Source organism: Engystomops pustulosus, chromosome 3 (assembly GCF_040894005.1).
Source record: "Engystomops pustulosus chromosome 3, aEngPut4.maternal, whole genome shotgun sequence".
NCBI lineage: Eukaryota > Metazoa > Chordata > Amphibia > Anura > Leptodactylidae > Engystomops > Engystomops pustulosus.
The window spans coordinates 178,304,002-178,327,504 of record NC_092413.1 but is presented as its reverse complement, the minus strand read 5'-3'; the positions used below and the strand labels follow the sequence as shown (position 1 = coordinate 178,327,504).

The window sequence follows — 23,503 nt, the reverse complement described above, 5'->3', positions numbered from 1 at the left end:
GAGTCAAATGTCCTAGTACACCCTTTTATGTCAGAAGCAAAAGAAGAAACTACAAATCTGACTACAGAATCAACTATCAAGTGAGTGGACCTTACTTTCAGTCTATGGGGAGATATCATATGTTGGTGCTAGTGCCCCAAATACAAGAGGCGTGGGCCTGCTCATGTATCCAGGGGGTCACTGTCTCAGTGGCCAAAAGTACACTGGCTGCTAGTTGCAAACATGTGGGAGGTCTAGCTAGTGCGCAGGTGCGAGACATATCAACTCCGCAGCCGGTGTGGCCCCCTTTGCACCCCTTGATGTGGATCTGGCATCAATGGCGTAGAGCTGGGGTAATAATCACAATGGCGGCTCACAAGAACATCCGCCAGTGTTCAATAATCTGGTGCATCCTGCACATTAGTGAGGCAAACTCTCTGCAATTAGTGTAGATTGCACTACTTTTGCTTATTCTGAGCCAGTGTGTTACAACAATAACTAGGAACATTCCCCTTAATGCCCAACTATTTCATGTGTACAATGTAATGTCAATGATGTTGAACACAGAGCTGAGTGTGCTTGACCTTTTTGTTATAAAACCACATGAGAAACGCTGAAGAATCCCTGTCCTGTGTTGATAACTTTTAGATTTTTCAAACCTTATTGTTGCATTTGATATTGCAGCTTTTTTGAGATTTTATGTGACCCCCTTCAATTCGGAAAAACATTATATACATCATCTTCCCTTTAAAAATAAAAGTGTCTTGTGACTTTCCACTTATTATCTGTATATATATATATATATTGCAGCTAATCACTTTTTGCTAATCTTGGACCACATCTTTGTCACAGTAAGTGTCTTGTATTCTCTTGAAGAGAACATGTAATCCTTTTTGCTGTGAATATGGAACAACATAGCAACATATTGGCATGTGTATTTAAATAAAACTCTACTACTCTTATACCATTGCGGGGAGGGTATAATCTACAGAGACCTATAGTTATACTACAACACTCTCAGGGCTCTAAGTTCACAATACAAATGATTCTAAATCTGCTGCCTGTAGATCAAAGCGAATGGTCAACGTGACAAGTTCCCTTTAATTAAATAAATAAATAAATATGAAGCATTCAAATACAAAGCATTGTTATCTGATAGCAAACTGTATAAAGACATATAGATGTTACCTTGTTATTCTATGCTAAAAACATTGTACATTTTGTGACACTGGCTTCTTATTTACCCACAATATAAACATGAATATGAAATAATAAAGATTCTGTACACTAAACCATGTAAATTTTGACTACATAAAAACTAAATTGCTATGTTATGAAAACATATCTTGCAGAAAATGAGGTAAAGTCATTGATGATTTTTAGAATATCCATTCATCTATCTCCCCTATTGACTGTGATGTGTTGATGGTGCAGGTTTCCAAGTTCTTTAAGGACTTTCCCCTTCTATAAACACCAATATTCTAAATTGTACATTCTCTTTATACAGTAGAGTTGACTTCATTCTGTACAGTATTTTTGGTAGGCATGATACTGGTCTGGAGCATTCATAGAATCAACACAACTGAACTTTCATGTCAAGCCTTGGTAGCCAATTGTGCTGACTCTTTTTCCATAAATTGTAGGATTTACCATTCTAAGTGTTTCCGATGTGTAGTTCTTCATGTTCGCTCAAGTGAGATGAGTTTTTGGCCGAGGCATTGTGCTGGTCTGATGGACGATAAGAAAGTGTACTCATCTTTGTGTTGAGACTCGCATGGTTCCTAAGTTTTGGTGGTATGTTTTTCAAAAGTTGCAGGAAATGTTTCCTGAAGTTTTTTCCAAAAAACCCATACAAGAAAGGGTTCAAACAGCTGTTAAAGTAGGCGATACAAATAGTGATGGGCATTCCCGTGTCCACAATATCTTCAAAGTGACAGTTGTTTATTACATCCAGCTGAATCAAAATATCCAAAAAGGTAAAAACTTGATGTGGAAGCCAACAGAAGAAGAACACCAGAACTATGGCCACAATCATCTTGAAGATATCATCATTTCTAGTCTTACCCCTTTGACCATGGAACGTGGCCATCAATGTTCTACCAATTAAGGTGTAGCTTGTTAAGATAATCAGGAAGGGAACAAAAAATCCAAGAACGTTCTTAGTTATGTTCATACCAATCAAAACGGTTTGGGAGGAGTTGGATGGGTAGTAGAATGCACATACTGTTATGTTGTTCGTGAGCGGCACTACTGTGCGATAGATGAAAGTAGGTAGGCTTGCCAGACAGGCAATGATCCATATAGAAATACAGATGATCTTACCAACCATTATTGTTCTGCGGATACGAGAAATCATTGGATGGACAATGGCAATATAGCGGTCAATGCTGAGGCATGTAAGTAGAAATACAGAGGTGTATAGATTAAAGGTAATTGCTGCTGCAGAAAGTTTACACAAGAAGTTACCAAAAGGCCAGTTATAGTGCATGGCGGTGTATGCCGCCCATAATGGTAACGTGATCACAAAACACAAATCAGCAATTGCTAAATTCATTAAAAAAATGCTGGCCACCGTCTTCATCTTGATATAACAGTAGATCACAATGACAACAAGGCTATTTCCAAAGACTCCAATGATAAATATTGTACTGTATATTATTGGGACGGCAATAAATATGTAACTGTGTCTTCCTGCTTTGGAGCAAGAAACTTCAATCTGATATGTTGAGGTGTTTTGCATCTTGAGATATGTTATGATCTGCTTCTCTTTCCTTTAACCTGAAAATGGAAGACACATATATCAAATTAATCAGTTGTTTTCCTGTCATTTTTGTATTTGAGTTACATGGTCTAATCAATAGGAATATGGTTTCATCTCACTGAGTTTGGCTGAACCCATCCTGAAAGTTTGGTTCAAGTTTGGGTACAAACACTCAACCCCCGGGTTACATTTGCTATTGTCGCAGGTATTACCCTTTAAAATTTCCTTATGATCAGTGCTCCCCGTGACTCATTGGGGAACGACCATCCCAGAGAAAATGCTGGTCTTCAAATGCTGGGGGTTGTTGGTGAGCCTGAACGGCAAACCTGGACTTTTGGTGGAATTTTGGGTTCATGGTCCCCAAGCCACAATTACTGTACCTATCAGTAATTTAAAAAAATTGCTGACTGAACCCAATATGAATTTTTTTGGGGGGTTTGGTCAACTAAACACTAAATCCTACTGGGAGAACTCACTATTGTCTCAGGTGTTACCCTTTAAATTTTCTCTAGGATCATCTCTCCAAATAACTCATTGGGGAATGACCAGTACAGGAAAATGCCAACGTTTTTATTTAAGTCTGTAGCTTTGTATGAAACTTCTCATAAAACTTAAGGTTGCACAGAAGCAAATCAACCAATGAGAACAGTTTTTATTTATAGGTTGTACATGCCTTTTCAAAAAGAAACCTTTTAGTGCCAGTTACCCTAACAATAAAAAATAACTTAAAGAGGACAGGCCACCCTGTATAAACCCTCTAGGAACTGCTTACCAAAGTAAGCAGATCCCTAGCCCAGCCCCAGTAATAGCAGCGTTAAACTGCTAGCTTTATTGGCACATATCAATAAAGCTAGCAAACACTGCACTAAATAGATCTGGGAACCCCGAACCAAGCTGACAGCAGTCCGGCATATTTATGAGGGGGAGGTACAAGGAGGTGGTGACTGCTGCTTGAAGCCTGGCAGTCAACGCCGGCCTATAGTGTGGGAGGGTTGGTCTGGGGGAGAAGAAGAGGAGAGGGAAGCGCCTCATACCGCCCCCTTATGAATATGCTGAGCCAGTATAAGCTTGGTCCGGTGTTCGCGGCACAATGTAGTGCAGGGTCTGCTAGTTTTATCAGAAAGTTCCAATAAAGCTAGCAGTATAACACTGCTACACCTGGGGTAGGGCTAGGGAGCTGCTTACTTTAGTAAGCAGCTCCTAGAGGGTTTATACAGGTTGACAGGTCCTCTTTAATCTAGGTAATTCCCTAACTGCTCTAGTTGTGCTACTTTGGTGTTCCTTGCTGGAGTTTTCTATTCATATCTCATTTATTTAAGGCAATGTTGATGCCTGTATTTACAACATGTGACCCCTGTATGTATTGCAGGGCATATGGATGGAGATTAGTAGGAACAATGCAACATTGGGACTATCCCTTTAAGTAAAAGTTTGAATTTACTACTCAACAAAGGTATTGAAAACTCCAAAAATGCACCAGAAATGTATAGCCTGTTTAATAGCCCGAGGCATAGCCACGCTGGGACCACACAGCAAGAGCACCCACCATCTAGTTTGGACAACCAGAGCTCCCTTTACTTTCATAGCTGCATCAGACCATTGGGGAAGTGACAGTGTTAATGCTGTTCACAATTTCAGATGTTGACTGTGATTTGTAGGCTTTATGATCTCTTAATATTGTCCCTACCTTGATATGAGCCCATTGCCAGTTCATGACCCACAATTACTGGTATTAAGAAAAACTGATTGTGCTATTATTTTCCATTTGCAAAAGAACCATAATATCTTTTTGAAGATGAGTGTTCTACAAAAATGGATATCACCCTGTAATACTCAAAGAGATGAATCTTTAATTTAATTTCCATGTAGGCAGATACTTAGGTTCAATGCACGTTACTGCAATGTTATACTGTAATTGTCTTCTAATGCAAGATGCTAAGAAATAGGATACTTTATTTAATTGTCACCTTGCTCTACTATAAGAGCAAAGCAAATCTTCATGTATGTTTGCTTACTTACAGAATAATCAAGTTTCACTTCTGTATCTTATAATAATTCATGCTGTACAATCAACAATTCTGTTTAATTTTATGATAATTTTATCCGTTACCGTATTGCTATGGCCTATGACACAGAAAGCATTGCTAATTTTCTAGTCTAATCTTATCAGGACTCAGAGGCTAATTATAGCGCAGGTCTCCAGTTTCCAGATCTCTGCTTGAGAAACAAATGGTATTGAAACAGCTGGGGAAACTCACTTTTACATGTAACTAGTACATGCAGTTATGAAATGGAAAGACATTAACTTGCAATATGTTCCATTCATACATCCATAAGTATATTCAAGGTGCCAAGCGTGGGGTGTAAGCATAGCTATTATTTATAAATAAAAAGTATGTGAGTGAGTATAAGGCCCGTTCCACACTTGCATGTGTGATGCGATGAACTCACATCACACTCGCAACGCATGCTGCCTGGATCTCCCAACCCAAACGCTGCAAACCGGAACTGAACTCAGGATGTCAGTTCAGTTCCAGTTTGCAGCGTTTGGGCCAGGAGATCCCCGTAGCACGCATTGCGAGTGTGATGTGAGTTCATCGCATCACACTCGCAAGTATGGAACGGCCTTAAACAAATTAATATTTCTTAAAGCTACACAAATCAAAGTAGGTTATACCACTTATAGGACTTAAAATTTATAGTTTGGTCAGTGTGTTAAGAATTTGGTGCTTTGGTGGCATAGTTCTAGAACAGGTAATTGTAGGGTGTCTAGGATAGCAACAATTAAAGCTGTTTTACTTATAGTACCCTATTTTAGGTGGCATTTGATATCTATGTGTGTATATCTGAGAATTTTATTAAGACTAGTGGCTGTGAACCCACTGTGCTGTATACCTGGTTTGATTTGGGGTCACCTCTAGCATCCCTGAACATTCCTGATCTTCAACCTTTCACCCCTATACAGGGATCTGATGTGGGGAGATCCAAAAGATCATTACTTATGGAGATGGTCCTGGTGTGAATAGCAACTGGCCAAAGGACCAAGAGACACCATTGTGTGTAACAAATAGAGGATGGGCAGAAGAATGGTTAAGGACAGGCTGAGGTCAGGGTAGGCTGTGGCAGCATGTATTTTTCGGTCAGAAACAATCATACAATGTAGATCAGTAACAGAGTCAAAAAACAACTATACATTTCAAATATGTATAAAGAATTATAAATGGGTAATACCATACAGCAGAACTAGACTACTAGACTGGTGTAACAGCCTTTATCAAACACATAGGCCAGTAAAGAATGAAGAGAGATGCAGAGTGGTGGCGCCTGGGAATAGTATGGCTGTACTCCTGGGGCTATGGTGCCACCACTCTGCAGCTCTCTTCATTCCTTACTGGCCTATGTGTTTGATAAAGGCTGTTACACCAGCCGAAAACATTTATGCATGAATTTTGGCCGAATGTCCTAATAAAACTCTATTTTGCGTATCGGAGTTCTTGAATTACATTTTATGCATATTTTGGAGTTGGATCTCTAATTGTTAAGCACTCCCACTTCTACCCGATGTGCACCGATACCTATTGAAATAGACTACTACTGTAGACTACCCCTGCTCAGGAGCTGGGGTAAGGGGCAGGGTAACTTAAATATGTTTCTGCATCAGCTGAGTAACTTTTATGGTTCTATAGGTTCTATGGAGGAGATTTATCAGAAGTGTTTGGGAGCAGAAAATTAAGCATGGATCAACCAGGGATACTTACTAATAGATCCAGGCACTGTGATTGCAGTAATCTTCTTATCGTTATGCTAATGAGTCTAGGAGCTCTGGTGTGTGTGTGTGTGTGGGGGGGGGGGGGGGGGGGTTTGTTTCCAGAGCCCCTCAGTGATGACTTTTCACTTGTTGTTATAATGAGCAGAGCAGGTCTCCCCCCCTGCACTTGCTGCTGCTGCCAGATTACACAGACAGAGGGAGGAGGGAGAGAGCAGGGGGCAGGGTGAGACATGTTCTGCTAATTGTAACAACAAGTTAAAATACATCACTGAGGGGCTCTGCCAACACCCACCAGAGCCCATCTGGATCATTAGCATAATTTTAAATGTTGATTTTAGAAGAAGGGAGGCCATGGGAAACTAAGATTACCACACAGTGCCTGGATCTATGAGTAAGTGTCCCTGGTTTTCCTGTGCTTGGTTTTGATTGTAGATTTCCTTTATGAAATATGTTAAAAGTGTTAAATTAGTGCATACCCTTGTACAAAACTGAAAACCAGTGCATATTTCTTTGATTTTTATTAATATCTCTATAATTTATAAAAGGAACCCACCAGCTGTTTTATTTTTACCCCTAAACTTGTTGCACAAATTTAGGGACCAAAAAGTTATTAGACCATTTTAAGTCACGTAGAAATAAAGGAAGTAATATCAGACATCAGGCAATGATTTTATTGTATGGTGCACTCATAGGGGCTGAAAAGCCAAGTTGGAATAAGACTTGAATTTGCAAATTGACCATAACTAGACACAGGGGCGGGAGCAGCTTCATCCAGTCATCCCAATAAGATTCCTCTCACACTGCCAATGATAGTCCACTCAGAGTCCTGTGTCATGGGGCGACTAAACAGCATTGCCGGTGATGTAATCATATTTACAGTATCGGGGGCTGCTGTTTAGTTGAGAAGCAGGGACTCCTTTCATAATACAGTCATAGCCAAAAGTTTTGAGAATGATACAAATGATGATTTTCACAAAGTCTACTGCATCAGGTTTTATAATGGCAATTTGCATATACTCCAGCATGTTATAAAAAGTGATCAGTAGGAAAATTAATTACAGTGGGGCCAATGTAAGATGTAAGATGGATATTAAACAACATTCAGGTTCATTATCTAGGTTTTTGTATTTGAAACATATGAAAAACTTGAATATTATCCAAAAATAAATACTATGGTTCATCTTGGTAAAAAAAAGAATACAGAAAAAATATTAATGATTTCAAATGGATAGTGCCACTTTAATAGCCACCTCTCTATTTATATATTAACACATTAGGGCCCTGGGACTGGCCTTGTACATCACAAACAAATGACATTACCTCTTACAAAGCCCCTGGGCTATCATTAGAGTGACATACTATTTGGAATCCACCTATAAAACAGCTCTGCTCCAACCATCAGTGTCACATATACAAGAAGACAAAATGCAGGAAATTCAATTAAGTCTGAAAGTTCACCTTTCATTCCAATTAAAGGCTTGAAAAGGAATGGGAAGTAAGTGTTCCTTGGTTACATCCTACATGATTAACGCTTGTACAAATGCTTTAATTTGAGATCAGAGCTGGAGACTGGGAGCTTTTGTTTCAACCAGTAAACACTTCACAGTCTGCCTCTTAATTAGTTACATGTATACAGAGTAATATATATATATATATATATATATATATATATGTGTGTGTGTGTGTATATATATATTGTATACATACAGCAAGTCCCCAGGGTACACACAAGATAAGTTCTTCAGGTTTGTTCTACAGTTGAATTTATATGTCAGTCTGCCCCAGTAAAAATTGGATTTTCAAAATGTTGTGCTGTCGTTGGAACAAGGATTATCAATACAATTTCATTACAGACACCTTACAGCTGATCACTGCAGTCTGGGACTAAAGAGAAACATCAAGAGATCTTCACCAGAGGTCATTGTGAAACATATTAAAAGGTAGGCATACGGCAAACTCAAATGCACATATAAGGAGTACAACAAGGACCTGTCATTTCTCCTTATGCATGCAACATTAAAGGGATCCATTTTTTGGCATTAAACTTGATGACAGGTTCCCACATCACCATTCTTATTCGTGCCCGCACAGTTTTTATCTTCAAAATCCATTGTCATTATCCAAATAATATCATCTTTCTAAACTTAGCTGTCATAGGGGGCATTTCCAGTTCTGTAAATTGAATCTGCAGGGCCCCAGTGCAAAGTCTGTGCCAGGCCCCCGACTATAACGTATGGTTTATAGTAATAGTCTTCTCATATGGGAAAGTGACACCTTATGGGCCCCCTAAACCTCTTGGGCCCGGGTGCGATCGCAATCTCTGCACCCCCTCAAGTTACACCCCTGGGCATTTCTTATTTGGCCTAGTCACTGTTTCCAGCAGCTCCCTCACACCCCCTCCCTTCAGCTGATAACATAATCTTCAAATCACAAGTCTCACACTAACATACCTGTCTCCTGTCATGTGTCATGTGCAGAGAAATGGTGGACAATGTGTATCTTCTCCACTGCTCACTACGTATGACTAATGCCAGGAGACAAGATACAAGTTATTTGAACACAATGACATTCAGGTTCCATTTTATGCCCTGACCTCTCCATGTTTACACATAGAATACAAAGTCAAGAAATGTACTTTAAAAAAAATGAAAAACCAGATGAATTCAGGCACATTGAAAACATCAGCAAGGTCACCTACAATGGTTCCATTTGCTAACAGCCAATATCACACATTGGGGTTTAGTTTGTCGTCGTGATATTGCTTCCATTCCCACATCACAAAGATAATAGTCATGTGGGATGCCAAGTAGTAGTGTGAAAAGCAAAGAAAATTGTTTTGCATGATTTTGGTTTATCCTTAGAGTATGTGACCAATCCTGCACAGTGCACGGTACAATTTAGCTTCGGACCCCATGCCCTGTGTTGTGCAACATCAGCAGCCTTAAAAGCTGACCACTATGGGGGACACGTGTCATCAGTTGTGGTGCCCGGTTTCAGCCCCCTGCAAATCTGATATTTACTGTTTCTCTGTGTTATGGGCATGAACAGTCTAGGTTTTGCTGGGGTAATTTGCTAGCCATTGTTTCAATATGTTCCCATGTATTTCTAGGGGCTCATACAGCACACTGCCCCCTTTATGATCCGACTCCATTCTGGGCCAGCAGCTCAGCAGTTTCAAAAACTCACCCGCATGTAATTCTTTACTCCGTATCATAATAGCTTTTTGCAATGCATGTTCAATGGCAATATAATAGTCTGGGGGGCTCTATTTTCAGTCACTTGGTTGTTGAGTCTTTTCTCAGCACATAATATATGTCATCTAATAGCTGACATATAGTATGTGCTTTCAGTAGTTAAATAGTTAATATGGTTGAAAAAAGACACATGTCTATCAAGTTCAACCAAAGAAAGGAAGGGATTGGATGAGGAAGGGATTTAAGGGAAACAATTCTATATAACATAACCATCAATGTTATTTAGGTGTAGAAAGGCATCTAAGCCCTTCTTGAAGCTCTCTGCTGTCCCTGCTGTGACCAGCGCCTGAGGCAGGCTATTCCACAGATTGACAGTAATAGTAAAAAAGCCCTGTCTCCTCTGGTGATTAAACCTTGTCTTTTGTTTAGATTTAACCTGGAACAACTTTACACTATACTTTTTGTATGATTCATATATATATATATATATATATATATATATATATATATATATAAATTAATCATGTCCCCTCGTATTAATGTCTTTTCCAGACTAAATAATTTTTTACAGTTTAGAAGAAAAATAATGATGTAATGTTATAGTGCACTCAGCTCAGTACCTGTTTCTCTGTGATACAGAAATGAAACCTATTATAGTTTGTATGCACATATTTTGTGCTCTCTACTGTATATTTGCTGTTGCTGCATGATTTCTTTTATTTAACAGATGGTGGCCATTATATTAATGACAGCTTTTGGTTAGAAAGAAAAATGTACCAGACTTTTGTGAACTACATTTACCTCTGTAGATGACATTTGTTAGGTACATACAGGTGGCTAAAAGGCTTCCGCTAGAATATAATAGGCTTATAAAAAAATCACAGCAGGAAGGGATGGCTGAACAGAGTTAAAGCAATCCTTAAAGGGGTTCTAACAGGTTTATGTTAAAGTTTAAAAAAAAAAACAATCCTTTTTTTAATGCAAATGGATGTTGTGCAATCCATGGAACTTTAAAGGGAACCTACCACCACGAATCTACCTATAAAGGTAGATCGGGTGGTAGGTGGATGTAAGGGACGTAAGGATAGCTCTTTTTAGAGCTAATCCTCACGTCCCGCTAACTTTTGGAAAACTTTATTAACCTAATATGTAAATTTAGTTATGCAGCTACTGGGGCGTGGAGTAGCCGGCACGAGGCTACACAGCGCGGCTACTCCACGCCCCGGTAGCCACATTACTCCTCCTACCCTGTTGTGTCCGGCGCAGCTCCTCGTAGCTGCGCGCCCTCGTCTGACAAGCCGGCTACTGCGCATGCGCAGTAGCTCCGGCCTCGGAGCTGGGACTGCTCAGCCGGTGTTCTGCGCATGCGCAGAACGCCATCATAACGGACAAGTGCGCGCAGCTACGAGGAGCTGCGCGCCGGACACAACAGGGTAGGAGGAGTAATGTGGCTACTGGGGCGTGGAGTAGCCGCGCTGTGTAGCCTCGTGCCGGCTACTCCACGCCCCAGTAGCCGCATAACCAAATTTACATATTAGGTTAATAAAGTTTCCCAAAAGTTAGCGGGGACGTGAGGATTAGCTCTAAAAAGAGCTCTCCTCACGTCCCTTACATCCACCTACCACCCGATCTACCTTTATAGGTAGATTCGTGGTGGTAGGTTCTCTTTAAGTCCTATCATTTACTGTTAGGAATTTCATGTAGCATATTAAGGGTAATGTAATAATGTACTTGGGTCAGATTTAAAAAACTGCCTTGTTCTACATTTATCCGACAAATGGGGCATGGTTTTTGGATGCAGGAACGTGTTCAGGCAGAAAATAGTCAGTGCACCAAGTAAAATAAGACAGTGGGCCACATAGTGGCACACACTTTGGACCAGCTCAAAGAAGTTCTAAAGTAGAATTTGACAGTCTACACTGATCCAGAATTTATCATCACATTGACCTTGTGCAGTAAAAGACTAATGTTGTCTGGCTCTATACTGACATTCCCTCCAACAAATTGATAAATTCTGTCCTGTTGTAATTTCTTAAAATGGCTGCCATAGGCTTAGAATATGCAGAATGTGAAAGTCCAAGACTGGGAAATTGGTAAATCCTAGTACTCTCCTCCCTAGTTGTCCTGCTGCCGTGTCTCAAAATGGCTGCAGTAGGTTTACAATATGCACATTGTGAAAATCCAAGACCGGGAGGTTGGTAAATCCTAGCCCTCTCCCATAATACAGATATACACACATTATACACATTACAGGCACTATTAAATTTATAAAGATCTCACATCAATCCAGTGAGGAGTTTCTTTTTAAAGCATACAATGTTAAGTGACATAATGGGAATCAGCACCAGCAGCTTTTTATAAGGGGAATGTTGTGGACATTGGGAAATGATTAGGAGTGGCTTAAAATGTCCCACAAACAGGGACTAATTTCTCAGGAGTTATCTGTGACATACACCACATGACTAGTCAGAACTTCTAACTAGCCAAGAACTTGTGGCATTTTGAGAGGTTACCATTTAACAGCATGGTGGGATTGTTAAAGGGAACCTGTCACCTTAAAACCGCACAATTAACCTTGAACATTAACTAATAGGTGACTTTCATTGTGTTTTATTGGTGTCACTGTGCCTCTTTGTGGTTCTCTGTGTTGGTGCTCCATCATTTTCTTCTTAGATCTTGTCAGGAGGCAGGAGAGCTCTTGGATTCAGTCTTACACTGCCGCCTCCTTATGACCACCGTGGCTGGTAATATCCACCACTTTGCATGCCCCCAGCACTGCCCCCAGCTTCATACCACTACTAGAAACTTTTGCGCATGGTGAGTGGTGCTCGTGTCAGATCAGCACCGGGTGGCTCGTTCCCGGCAGGCTCCAGTGGTGTGAATGAGCCCATTATTATCTGAAGGTCAGGAGCAGCACAATACATGCGAATGCTCAATATACCTCTGGAGTCGGCCGGGGCAAGTAAATTATGTTGAATAAAAGTATACTTTTGGTTGAAGCAACCAAACTGACTCCATGAAAACAAAATTAGAGTCACCTGAGATACTATTTTGGGCTTATTGTAGCGTTTTGATGTGACAGGTTCCCCTTAACTACACAGTTGTAAATGTAGAATGGAGATAGCTCATGGGCCGAAATCTCTCCATACAGGGACTGGTGCTGGCATCGATTGCAGGTGTTAACCTTTTAGCTGCTAGAGTTGAATTCAAGCTAAATCATATATTATAATTGCTTTATTAATCCACATTGAATGACACATCAGAAATAAGGGGACATTAGATTTTGAGGAGAACAACCGCTTCAAAACCCATTCCAGTATCTGCCGTGTATAACTAGACATTGAGCCCCTGTACAATGTCCATCCAGAATAAACTAAAGAAAGTTTATAGCTCAGTTGTCTCACATAAATTGTGGTATTATATCCACACATATCTTTCCATCCTGTCCCTGTTTTCCACTCAGTATATCTGGATTATACATTTCCCAGCCATTTCAGGAAAGGAGTCCACCCTCACTTGTTCACTGTATATGTAAGACATTTCAGATTGGTGTTATGTAGCTATGTTAAAGTTAAGAAATTTGGATAAGTATAATTTTCCAGATTTAGTAAAAAGTTATATTAAAACATTTACCAGTGTTGTGTTTCTGCTTTTTGTGAGGGTGACTTGTGCGGAGCCATTTCTGCAAATGTTCTAGATAAATTGGCAAAAGAGCTCTCACATACTTTCTGTCTGCCAAATTACAAAGTAAATGATTTCCTGTTTGACCCTGTGGATTGTGGTAAAGTGCAGCAATCCAGAAAGCTCTTTTGGGTCATTTATCTCTTGTCCAAGAAAAAGGAAGGATAAATTGTTCCCATTATATTCTTTCTTCTATCATGCGTTCACAATTATATCTCTATCATCATCTAATTCATGAACACAGGGTAAAAGGTACAATTATAGCAGATTGTATTCAGTAACACATAGGAAAAAAGTCTTTGCTACAATGAAATAAATATTGCATTTATTAACAAAAATCACTAACAAAAGCAACATCAAGAAATAGAAATAAAAAAATGTATACAGGTTTAAGATGAAGTTGTGACAACTATGTAGAATGTATTTTATACTGGATACTGGCAAACTTCCTCTACCATATTGCAGCCAGAGTTCACGATGGCAAGAACTGATCTGAAGACAGTATAAAAATTACTGTAAGGATTTGTGATCATGACTGTGTGTATGAGGCCTAAAGACATGACTGTTCATGGTACCTCGCCTATCTTTTTCGGTGCGGGCAGCTAACACATTCCCGGTGCGGTGAGCCATGGTGCAATGTGAACGTGCCCAACAGTATGTTAGAGTCTAAAGACAAGAAGAATCTAAAGCCAGTTTTCCACAGTGCACATATTACAGTAGGTGCCCCCATGCTAAATTGCCCCTGACTTACGTACCAGCCAAGGGAGTGGTGGCAAAGGGAGTAGCAGGGGGATTTATCATGACTTGTACTCCTGTTTTCTGGTGTGTACAAGCCATGGAAAAATTGCAATAACTAATGCTCAGCTTTTTCCCCATTACACTACCCTCATGTCAAGTGTGTATGTGTAGGAGGTTATTAACTATAGCCATGTGATGTGCCCAATCATGAATTCCCCTTATTATTCCTCCCTGAAAATACTTTCTCTATCACTAGTAATAGCTTATTCATATATAATGTAATTAAAAAAAAAACACCCAAAAGGATCAAAGACAAACAATGAAATAAAACACATAATGCAGAAATTTGTCTTTGGTGACGCGTCCCCTTTAAGGCTGCTGCACAAAACTTTACACCCCCCATAGTTGGAGCTAATGAATTTTATGGGCCATGAATACTTGGGAATATCCCAGGAAGCATAAAAAGAGGCTGCCCCAGTGTATTATACAAATACTGTGGCTTATGAGATCTACTGAAATTATCCATGAGAAAGCTGGACGCGATGAAATAAAATAGGATTCAGCTGGATAGAAAACATATGTAAAAACAGTGAGAAGTTAAGTAAAACAAGATTCTCTCCTTTTGTGGATGTCCTTAAATTAATGTCTCATGTGGCAAAGTATTTTCTTGTTCTTGGCAATTCGTTAAAGAAGAAATAGGGTTAGAAGTGAAACCCCTGGAGACTCAGTAATGACCCCCATGGGATTCATTGGAAATGTGTATTGGGAAAGACTGAGCAGATTCAGGTGGTGAATAAAGAAAAGATGGGAATTCATGTTATTGGTACATTACCAAGGATGCACACAGATGAGACAGCAATTTATTATTTGATCAATGCGGCACATTTATCAGTATATTTCAACCAGCTTTGTCACATAACTTATATATGTGAACCCCATGCAAAGACAAATGGGTATAACAGAGTGCAACTCAGCAATTTTACTTGGAAAAATGTGGGAAAAGCAACAGGTTCCAGCTTGTACAGTCTTGAAGGGGTTGTCCTGCCACCAATCTCACATATCTCTGCTCTTCTAACCAACCCCCCCCCCCCCCCGACTTCCAGTCTATAGCCCCATGGCTTTAAGTGTTTGATAACACAAATATGGATGACTAACGTGTTCAACAGCAAAGTATTGTAAATGCAGAAAAAGAAGGTCTAGTTTGGGTCTAATTATGGAGTCTATCATGCATACTAGAAGTAAGTATGTGATGTGATGTCACTAAATGAGTAAATGATGGCATTTCATAGCAATATGCCGCTGCTTCCTATAATAGAGAAATGCTTTAAAGGCTATCTACCATTCGATTACCTAATCGTAGATGTGTATCACTCACCTCCCCGTCCCCTTGCCCGTTTCCAACATGCATCTTTTATTATATCCTAGAATTGGCGATTTTCATTAAAATGATTGTTTTAGAAATATGCAAATCAACTCAAGGTGCTCTGCAAAGCACCTCGAGGCACTGCAGTGAACTAAACTATGCACTCCTTGGTATCTTTTGGCACTGCCTAAGGACCGCTATAAGAGCCACTGACGCCATTAGCTCTCACTCAAGATCTTTCACATGCCCGATACCTTTCGACAGATGAAAACAGAGGCTGTGCAAGGAGACCAAGGAGGAAGAAAAGCCAGACATAGTTCTCTTCTGTCGGCAGTGTAAGAATAGGTGTTATTTTGCATGCATGAAATTTCATAGCTCTCATAGCGGTCAATAGGCCTTTCCAAGAGGCACCAAAGCGTGCATAATTCAGTTTGCAACGGTGCCACGAGGTGCTTTGCAGAGCACCTCGAGTTAATTTACATATTTTGAAAACTATCATTTTAAATTGAACCTGTCAGCAGAAATTGACCTAATAAGCCACTACCAGTATGTTCCAAATTCCAGATCATTCTTTCATGGCCCATTGTGGTGGCATCATCCAAAAAATGTTATTTAAATTAAGATGCAAATTAGTTGTTTAAAGTCAAGGAGGCGGAGATATTAACACTGAAATCAAGCTCGCTCTTCCTCAGAAAGCCCCTTCACTATAATCAAGAGATCTCCATCCGAAGACATCACTAAGCAGATCTCCTGAACTCTTATGCATGTTTTGAATCACAAAGGAATGAGCGTTCAGAACTCCCCACCATGACATCAGTATTATACTCTCCTCCTCCTTGACTTTATACAACCAATTTACAGCTCACTTCAAAGTTGATTTTCTGGATGATGCCACCACACTGGGGGTTATTCTGCTTGTCAATATTCTGGTAGTATACACATTTACCATCAGGTAATCTGATGGTAGATGTCCTTTAATGAGTATCCAATAATTAGCATTTTATTGTCTCATTCAGGTATTATTTTTTGGCCAATTTCTCCTATGTCACTTTGCTAGCTTTATGTATATTTTACAGGATCCTAACCCTACACTTACTTTCATTTTACAGACAGTTCTTGAATCTTTTCTGCTGAATTTATATGTAACCCACACTGCCTCCTAGTGGACAGGTAAACTTTTTTCCACTACAATTGTACAGAAAATGAGTCTGAGACTAAGAAACAAGTTCAGTTAGATTTACTAGACAACACTAGGCTTTACCTGGTTCAATAAATGATACATTACAGGGGTGAGAGGTCCTGGTACAGTTTTGCATTGAGCCAGCTACACCTTTGATGGGTGTATATGCAAAATACTAATTCTGCTTATTTACACATCTGTAGTATATACTACAACAACAGACGCAACAAAGAGCAAAATAAAAAAGCAATAAAAACTAATGAGACTCAATACAGGAAGCCCCTAGCTGTAAGAGCCTACTATGTAATATACTGTATGTATAGAATAGTAACAGTGTCACAATACTCTGGGGCAAGTCTCTCATATAATGGGCTAGAAAGCATTATATAACACAGTTCAATTCGGCTGTGAAATTCTTCAAGCATAAATCACTTTGGCAAAGGTTTTCTGCTGCGCATGGCCAGTGAACTGTGGGAGAGAAGTGTGGGCTGATTTAAGCATGGAAAGTAACATATCATTTTGTTTTAAGAAGTTGTAATGTCATGATTTGTATATTTCAGGGTGAGCAGAGCCAGGTAGTACATACATCTATGCAGTGTTTGAGGGTCAAGGGTAAATCAGTAAAAATCTTTTCATGGGGCCTACGATTATTACCTGATATCCATTCACAAATTCCTAAAACAAAACTGACCCACAGTTTGTTTTCTAGCCCTTGTCTTGGACTGTTATGGTCCTGTCATTAACATGCTGACTGGCCTTGCCTTTACATTAGGCTCTCTTAGCTCTGTAAGCCAGGAATACATATAGGAGCGGGACTCGGATAGTAGAAAGATGCTGCAATGTGATTGGGCACCGATGCGATGTGTGATTTAAGAAGGTGGAGCCCAGGGACGATGGACACTGGTTGGCTAGACATTATATACCATGCAAGTAATCCAAAGCATTTACAGTACATAAAAATGAAGAAGGAAAAAATCAAGGGATTCATCTTAATCCGGGGTGTAACTACAGATTTATCAACCATAACAGCTGCTAAGGGGCCCGCAGTGTCTGGGAGCCCCATAATTCATCCTTTCACACCAAGGAATAGAGGACGTGAATCATTATATATGTATACGCTGCACATTGTAGTATGTATATAACATATATGTGATGTATATATGCTTTATGCTGTATAGTGTTATACACTGTATGTGTGGATATCACTGTAAATTTGGATATGGCACTATACGTATGTGTCTACATATGCTCTATATGTGTGTTTGAGTAAACAACTGTATGTGCATGTACTGTATATAAGTATATCAATGGTTTGTGTATTTATATATATGAGTGTATAAATGTGTGTGATTGTAGCTTGCATGTGGGAGTATACAAATGTATATTTTTTAAATGGGAAAAAGGGTCCCATTCAGCAGCCTACTATGGGGCCCTGCCTCTCCTAGTTACGCCTCTGATCCCAATATCATATGATGATTTTCAACTATAACCCTATAAGAAAAAGACTAGTCACATGTTATACTGGGAAATAGATTTGGGAAAGAGCTATGACTTATTGATATCAATCAATGACATGGTCAAAAGACACACTTTTATCTGCTAACCATGAAATTCGATTATCTTAGCTCATTGTATGTGTGTGTATGTATGTGTATGTCTGCTTACGGAATCCGCACCGTTGCGTGTACAATCACCAATTTTGCACCATTTTGTCGATCTCTGTGACTGAGAGAGAGATTATGAGCTGAAATTGTCAACCCCACACTTTCCAAAATATGCTTATTAACCACCATATATAGGACAACGCGCAGGACTTTAAAACGCGATTGTGTCGCAAGATTAAGCACTTACAAGCATCGGGAAGAAGCAGGTGAACTCCGGCGGACCTCAGTGCAAAAGTGATGGATGCAGGAACTCGGGTGCACGATATTCATGAATCATGGCAGACCCGAATCCTCGTCGGACAACGCGACTCGAGATCATGACAGGACCGGGTAAGTAAATCTGACCCAATGAGTTTAAGACAGCTTATGTGTGCGGTAATATGGATAGAGAGAGACACGGAGAGAGACAGAGAAAAAAAGCGGGAGACACAGAGAGACCGAGAGAGAAAGAGAGAGAGACAAAGAAGTAGAGAGAGAGAGGAAGAGATAAAGACATACAGAGAGATAGATATAATAAAGATAGATAGATACAGAATTACAAAAAAGAAAACCAAGTCCGCACAGTGGAGAAAAGCCTCAATAGAGGGGATGCAGAGCCTTCCTGGATCCTGGCAAGATCCTTCCGTAATAAAGTTAAAAAAGTGTAGGCAGCACTCCAAAAATACAAAATTCCAGAGGGTGAGGTTTATTGAAATGAAGGTGGTTCACACCTAAACGTCGCCGCTGTTTCAGTAAACCTCACCCTCTGGAATTTTGTATTTTTGGAGTGCTGCCTACACTTTTTTAGCTTTAGATACAGAGATAGATAGATAGCTATAGAGATAGGTAGATAGATACATAGATAGATATAAAATATTTTTGTTAACCTATTTTATTTTGTTATAGCTAAAAGCAGTTAATTAATATGCTGGTCAATGCCCGGGGCTACAGCTAGTACTTATTATACTTGCATTGAACCATTATGTAAATTAAAAGATTAGTAAATCTAATCTACATATTATCTTATATATATCCAAATTATAGGATGGTTGAGATGCTGTATGCTAATAAAATCTGTTTGATAACTGTGAGAGTTCTGCACAATTCAAGCAGGGTCTGGGGTCCACCAAGCTCCAGGGCCCACCTGTTCATTTATCTGTTAATCTATTGGACAGCCTGACTTTACGAGTAATTCTGGGCATATTCATTGTTTAAAAAAGGTTCTTTTTAGCAATTCACAGTTGGAGTGTTGCCAAATAGAGGCTGTATAACCTGTTGTCTTTTTAAAAAAAATTAAATTAAATACAGTAATATGTACACTCACCGGCCACTTTATTAGGTACACCATGCTAGTAACAGCTTGGACCCCCTTTTGCCTTCAGAACTGCCTCAATTCTTCGTGGCATAGATTCAACAAGGTCCTGGAAGCATTCCTCAGAGATTTTGGTCCATATTGACATGATGGCATCACACAGTTGCCGCAGATTTGTCAGAGGCAGATCCATGATGCGAATCTCCCGTGCCACCACATCCCAAAGATGCTCTATTGGATTGAGATCTGGTGACTGTGGAGGCCATTTGAGTACAGTGAACTCATTGTCATGTTCAAGAAACCAGTCTGAGATGATTCCAGCTTTATGACATGGCGCATTATCAGCCATCAGATGTTGGGTACATTGTGGTCATAAAGGGATGGACATGGTCAGCAACAATACTCAGGTAGGCTGTGGCGTTGCAACGATGCTCAATTGGTACCAAGGGGCCCAAGAGTGCCAAGAAAATATCCCCCACACCATGACACCACCACCACCAGCCTGATACAAGGCAGGATGAATCCATGCTTTCATGTTGTTGACGCCAAATTCTGACCCTACCATCCGAATGTCACAGCAGAAATCGAGACTCATCAGACCAGGCAACGTTTTGCCAATCTTCTTCTGTCCAATTTCGATGAGCTTGTGCAAATTGTAGCCTCAGTTTCCTGTTTTAGCTGAAAGGAGTGGCACCCGGTATGGTCTTCTGCTGCTGTAGCCCATCTGCCTCAAAGTTCGACGTACTGTGCGTTCAGAGATGCTCTTCTGCCTACCTTGGTTGTAACGGGTGGCAATTTGAGTCACTGTTGCCTTTCTATCAGCTCGAACCAGTCTGCCCATTCTCCTCTGACGTCTGGCATCAACAAGGCATTTCCACCCACAGAACTGCCGCTCACTGGATGTTTTTTCTTTTTCGGACCATTCTCTGTAAACCCTAGAGATGGTTGTGCGTGAAAATCCCAGTAGATCAGCAGTTTCTGAAATACTCAGACCAGCCCTTCTGGCACCAACAACCATGCCACGTTCAAAGGCACTCAAATCACCTTTCTTCCCCATACTGATGCTCGTTTTGAACTGCAGGAGATTGTCTTGACCATGTCTACATGCCTAAATGCACTGAGTTGTCGCCATGTGATTGGCTGATTAGAAATTAAGTGTTAACGAGCAGTTGGACAGGTGTACCTAATAAAGTGGCCGGTGAGTGTATATTACAAATATGTCCCCTACAAATACCCCCTTCAAAATAGTAAAAAGTAAAATTAAGTGACAGTAATCCAGAAACATTCATTTCAGATTCCCAACAATATTTAGCTGTGGATCAAATCTCATATCCTCATGAAACCAAACACTTTGGAACGTGGGAGATTTATTTTACTATTGGGGTTATCTTTTACATACAACATCTGATTCGATAAGAAAGGAAAAGCCTTTGGTTCCAACATTCCAAAACACATGGAACTACTTTTTGAATGTTTGAAGTTTTTTGGCCAGAGGACTCATGTGCAGCATTTATTAGCAGACATGTATTTATTTGTGGAGTTAGTTAAACTGTTATTTCTGTTAAATATTCAAGAAATTGTGCCAGACAAAATTGTTAGGCAAAACATGGGAATAAAAGATTCTCATCATTGAAGCAGCATTATTGTTGCTAAGTTGTTAAAACTTTCCAAAAGATTTTGATATCATTTCAGCGTGTTGTGAAATTGAAAGAAGAGGAAAGAGGCAACTTCACCAAGCGCAGATTTAATGAGACTGAAAAAGGACATTCACATACTTTACAAAAATGAAAGCCACACTGTAACTGGTTACTGTCAATATTCCATCTTTAGGACTGATAGGAATGAAATGGTTACATGGGTATAATAATCAATGTAGAAAATATAGTGGCAGCTGAGGGGCCCAAGGTCAGCACACAATAGTGATAAGGGAAAAATATGCTGCATAATTGTATGCAATGCTTCCTTCACAGACCTCATCTCTTAGGGTGGTCAACAAGACAATATTGTAGGAATGTTGCATCTTGTGGAGGCTAACATGTATAAATTACCACTATTCTCCGACTGTTGCTCTTATTTTATATGGTTTCAATATCAGGTGCAGAAAAAGAATGTGCCAAGACAGGGATAAAGTGCACTTCCCATAACCTTTGCCCTTGCCTATTTGCTGACCCTGTGATAAATCACAAGTGACAACTGTAAGATGGTCCTTACCCTAGACAGACAAATAGTGAGAGCAGGCAAACCTCATCAAACCAAATATGGAGACGAGTTACAAAATTGTAAGGCAATAGAACTAAGGTCATCACTAAGGGCACACAATTCGTTTAAGACGCCCGTAACGTGTCAGCCAGTATGGATGGCAATACTAACCTGTTTGTTTTCAACATATATAAAATAAATCAAGTATTTTTAATTGTGGTGCTAGGATCTTTTTCTGTCTTTTCAAGCAAAACACTGTATTGGTTTCAATACTTTTCTTTTATCCAAATTTGAAGTCTACAGGGGAGGGGCATTACAGTGCAGTGAAAATGTAAAAAACATCTGCTGTTATAGTTGTCTAGGGGCCTGCCAAAATGAAAGTTCAAGAAGACAAAGGCAAGTACATTTTCGTATATTTTTTAGATTTGTTTTTGCTTTGTTTTCTTTCATTAGTTATCTAGGAGTACTGCAGAAAGGACTATTACTCCAGAAGTATCATACAAATCATTACTGTATATTAGACCATGTTAAATGTAGCATTAAAATGGACAAGTCTAGGTGTTTCAAGGGAATTGTCCTACTGTCTATAGTGACTGTATATATGCAGATTTTTGAGTCACAGGTGAGAAACGTGGGGGGAGATGGGGAGTGCTGCCCTCCTCGATACTGTGGGTGCCCTACTCTATGTTCTGAATACTGTATTACATTTGTATCTAGGCATGAGATTGGCTTTTATTGTAAGCGCAGGCAGAGTTTTCTATTTTAAACCCCTTTAAAGCATCTTAATGCTATTTTTAATCAGATAGGAATTACACATAATTAGTACCATTTAAAGGGAACCTGTCATCAGGAAGGCCATTTTACATGATGACAGGTTGCAATGTCCTCTGACATGTTGATTAAAAATGCCTCATTAGCATAGCAGTGAAAATGAGTTTTTCTCAGAAACGGCATTATGGATAGAAGTAAATAAATATTTTTGAAATCCTAGTGTGTTTCTCTACTATATGATACCAGCAGGTAATAATGCTAAGTAGAGGTGGTAGCTCCCTTTACAAATAATAACGTAGAATTCTGCAAGAATTGCTTTGAATCTATTCAGCTAGTAATGTAGAGAAATATTAAATAAAATAAGAAGTCAGAAAATTATGGTTGGAAAGCGGTGTAAAGCTTTTATATATTCGCTAGCTGCCGCCATGCACTTGACGCTTTCATTGGATGATCTGGTAATCCCCATATACGGTATTTATACACATCCTTGTGGTTTACAGGCTGTAGTGAATGTCATTCTTTTATTATACTTGTACTGTGGCAGGGGGACATTTATGTTCTGCACATTTGTTTTGGATGACTGGAGATCAGCTCACTGTGTGACTTCATTCTCTCACAATTTGGAACATTCTGTCTTAATTTCAGTTTGTGTTGACCTAATATGAAGCCAAACAAGTAACATTTTGGAAGGCGATTTACACTGCCTTAGGGCAAGAAAGATTGTTACTATGTATTTTGGAGTCATCAGACAGAAGTTGTTTTGAATGTTTTTTTTATATGTGGTTTTATAATCTGACACACAACTTCCGATAGTATTATACAAACAGTAACCTGTGAGTAGACTCAACATTGCCAATAAAAATGTATTACTGTCTAGAAATGAATCTTGTATGTACCACTGGAGTTCAGCAAT

The 23,503-nt window shown here is 39.6% G+C and overlaps 1 protein-coding gene across 1 annotated transcript in view; it reads right to left on the bottom strand.

Moving 5' to 3' along the window:
* Positions 1 to 631: 631 nt before the first annotated feature.
* The window catches only part of AGTR1 (angiotensin II receptor type 1), a 40,072-nt gene continuing 17,200 nt past the window's right edge, over positions 632 to 23,503 (bottom strand). The window contains exon 3 of the mRNA XM_072139598.1: positions 632 to 2,757. Coding sequence (XP_071995699.1) covers positions 1,634 to 2,719 — 1,086 coding nt within the window. The 5' untranslated portion in view covers positions 2,720 to 2,757 and the 3' untranslated portion in view covers positions 632 to 1,633. The remainder of the gene's footprint in view (positions 2,758 to 23,503) is intronic.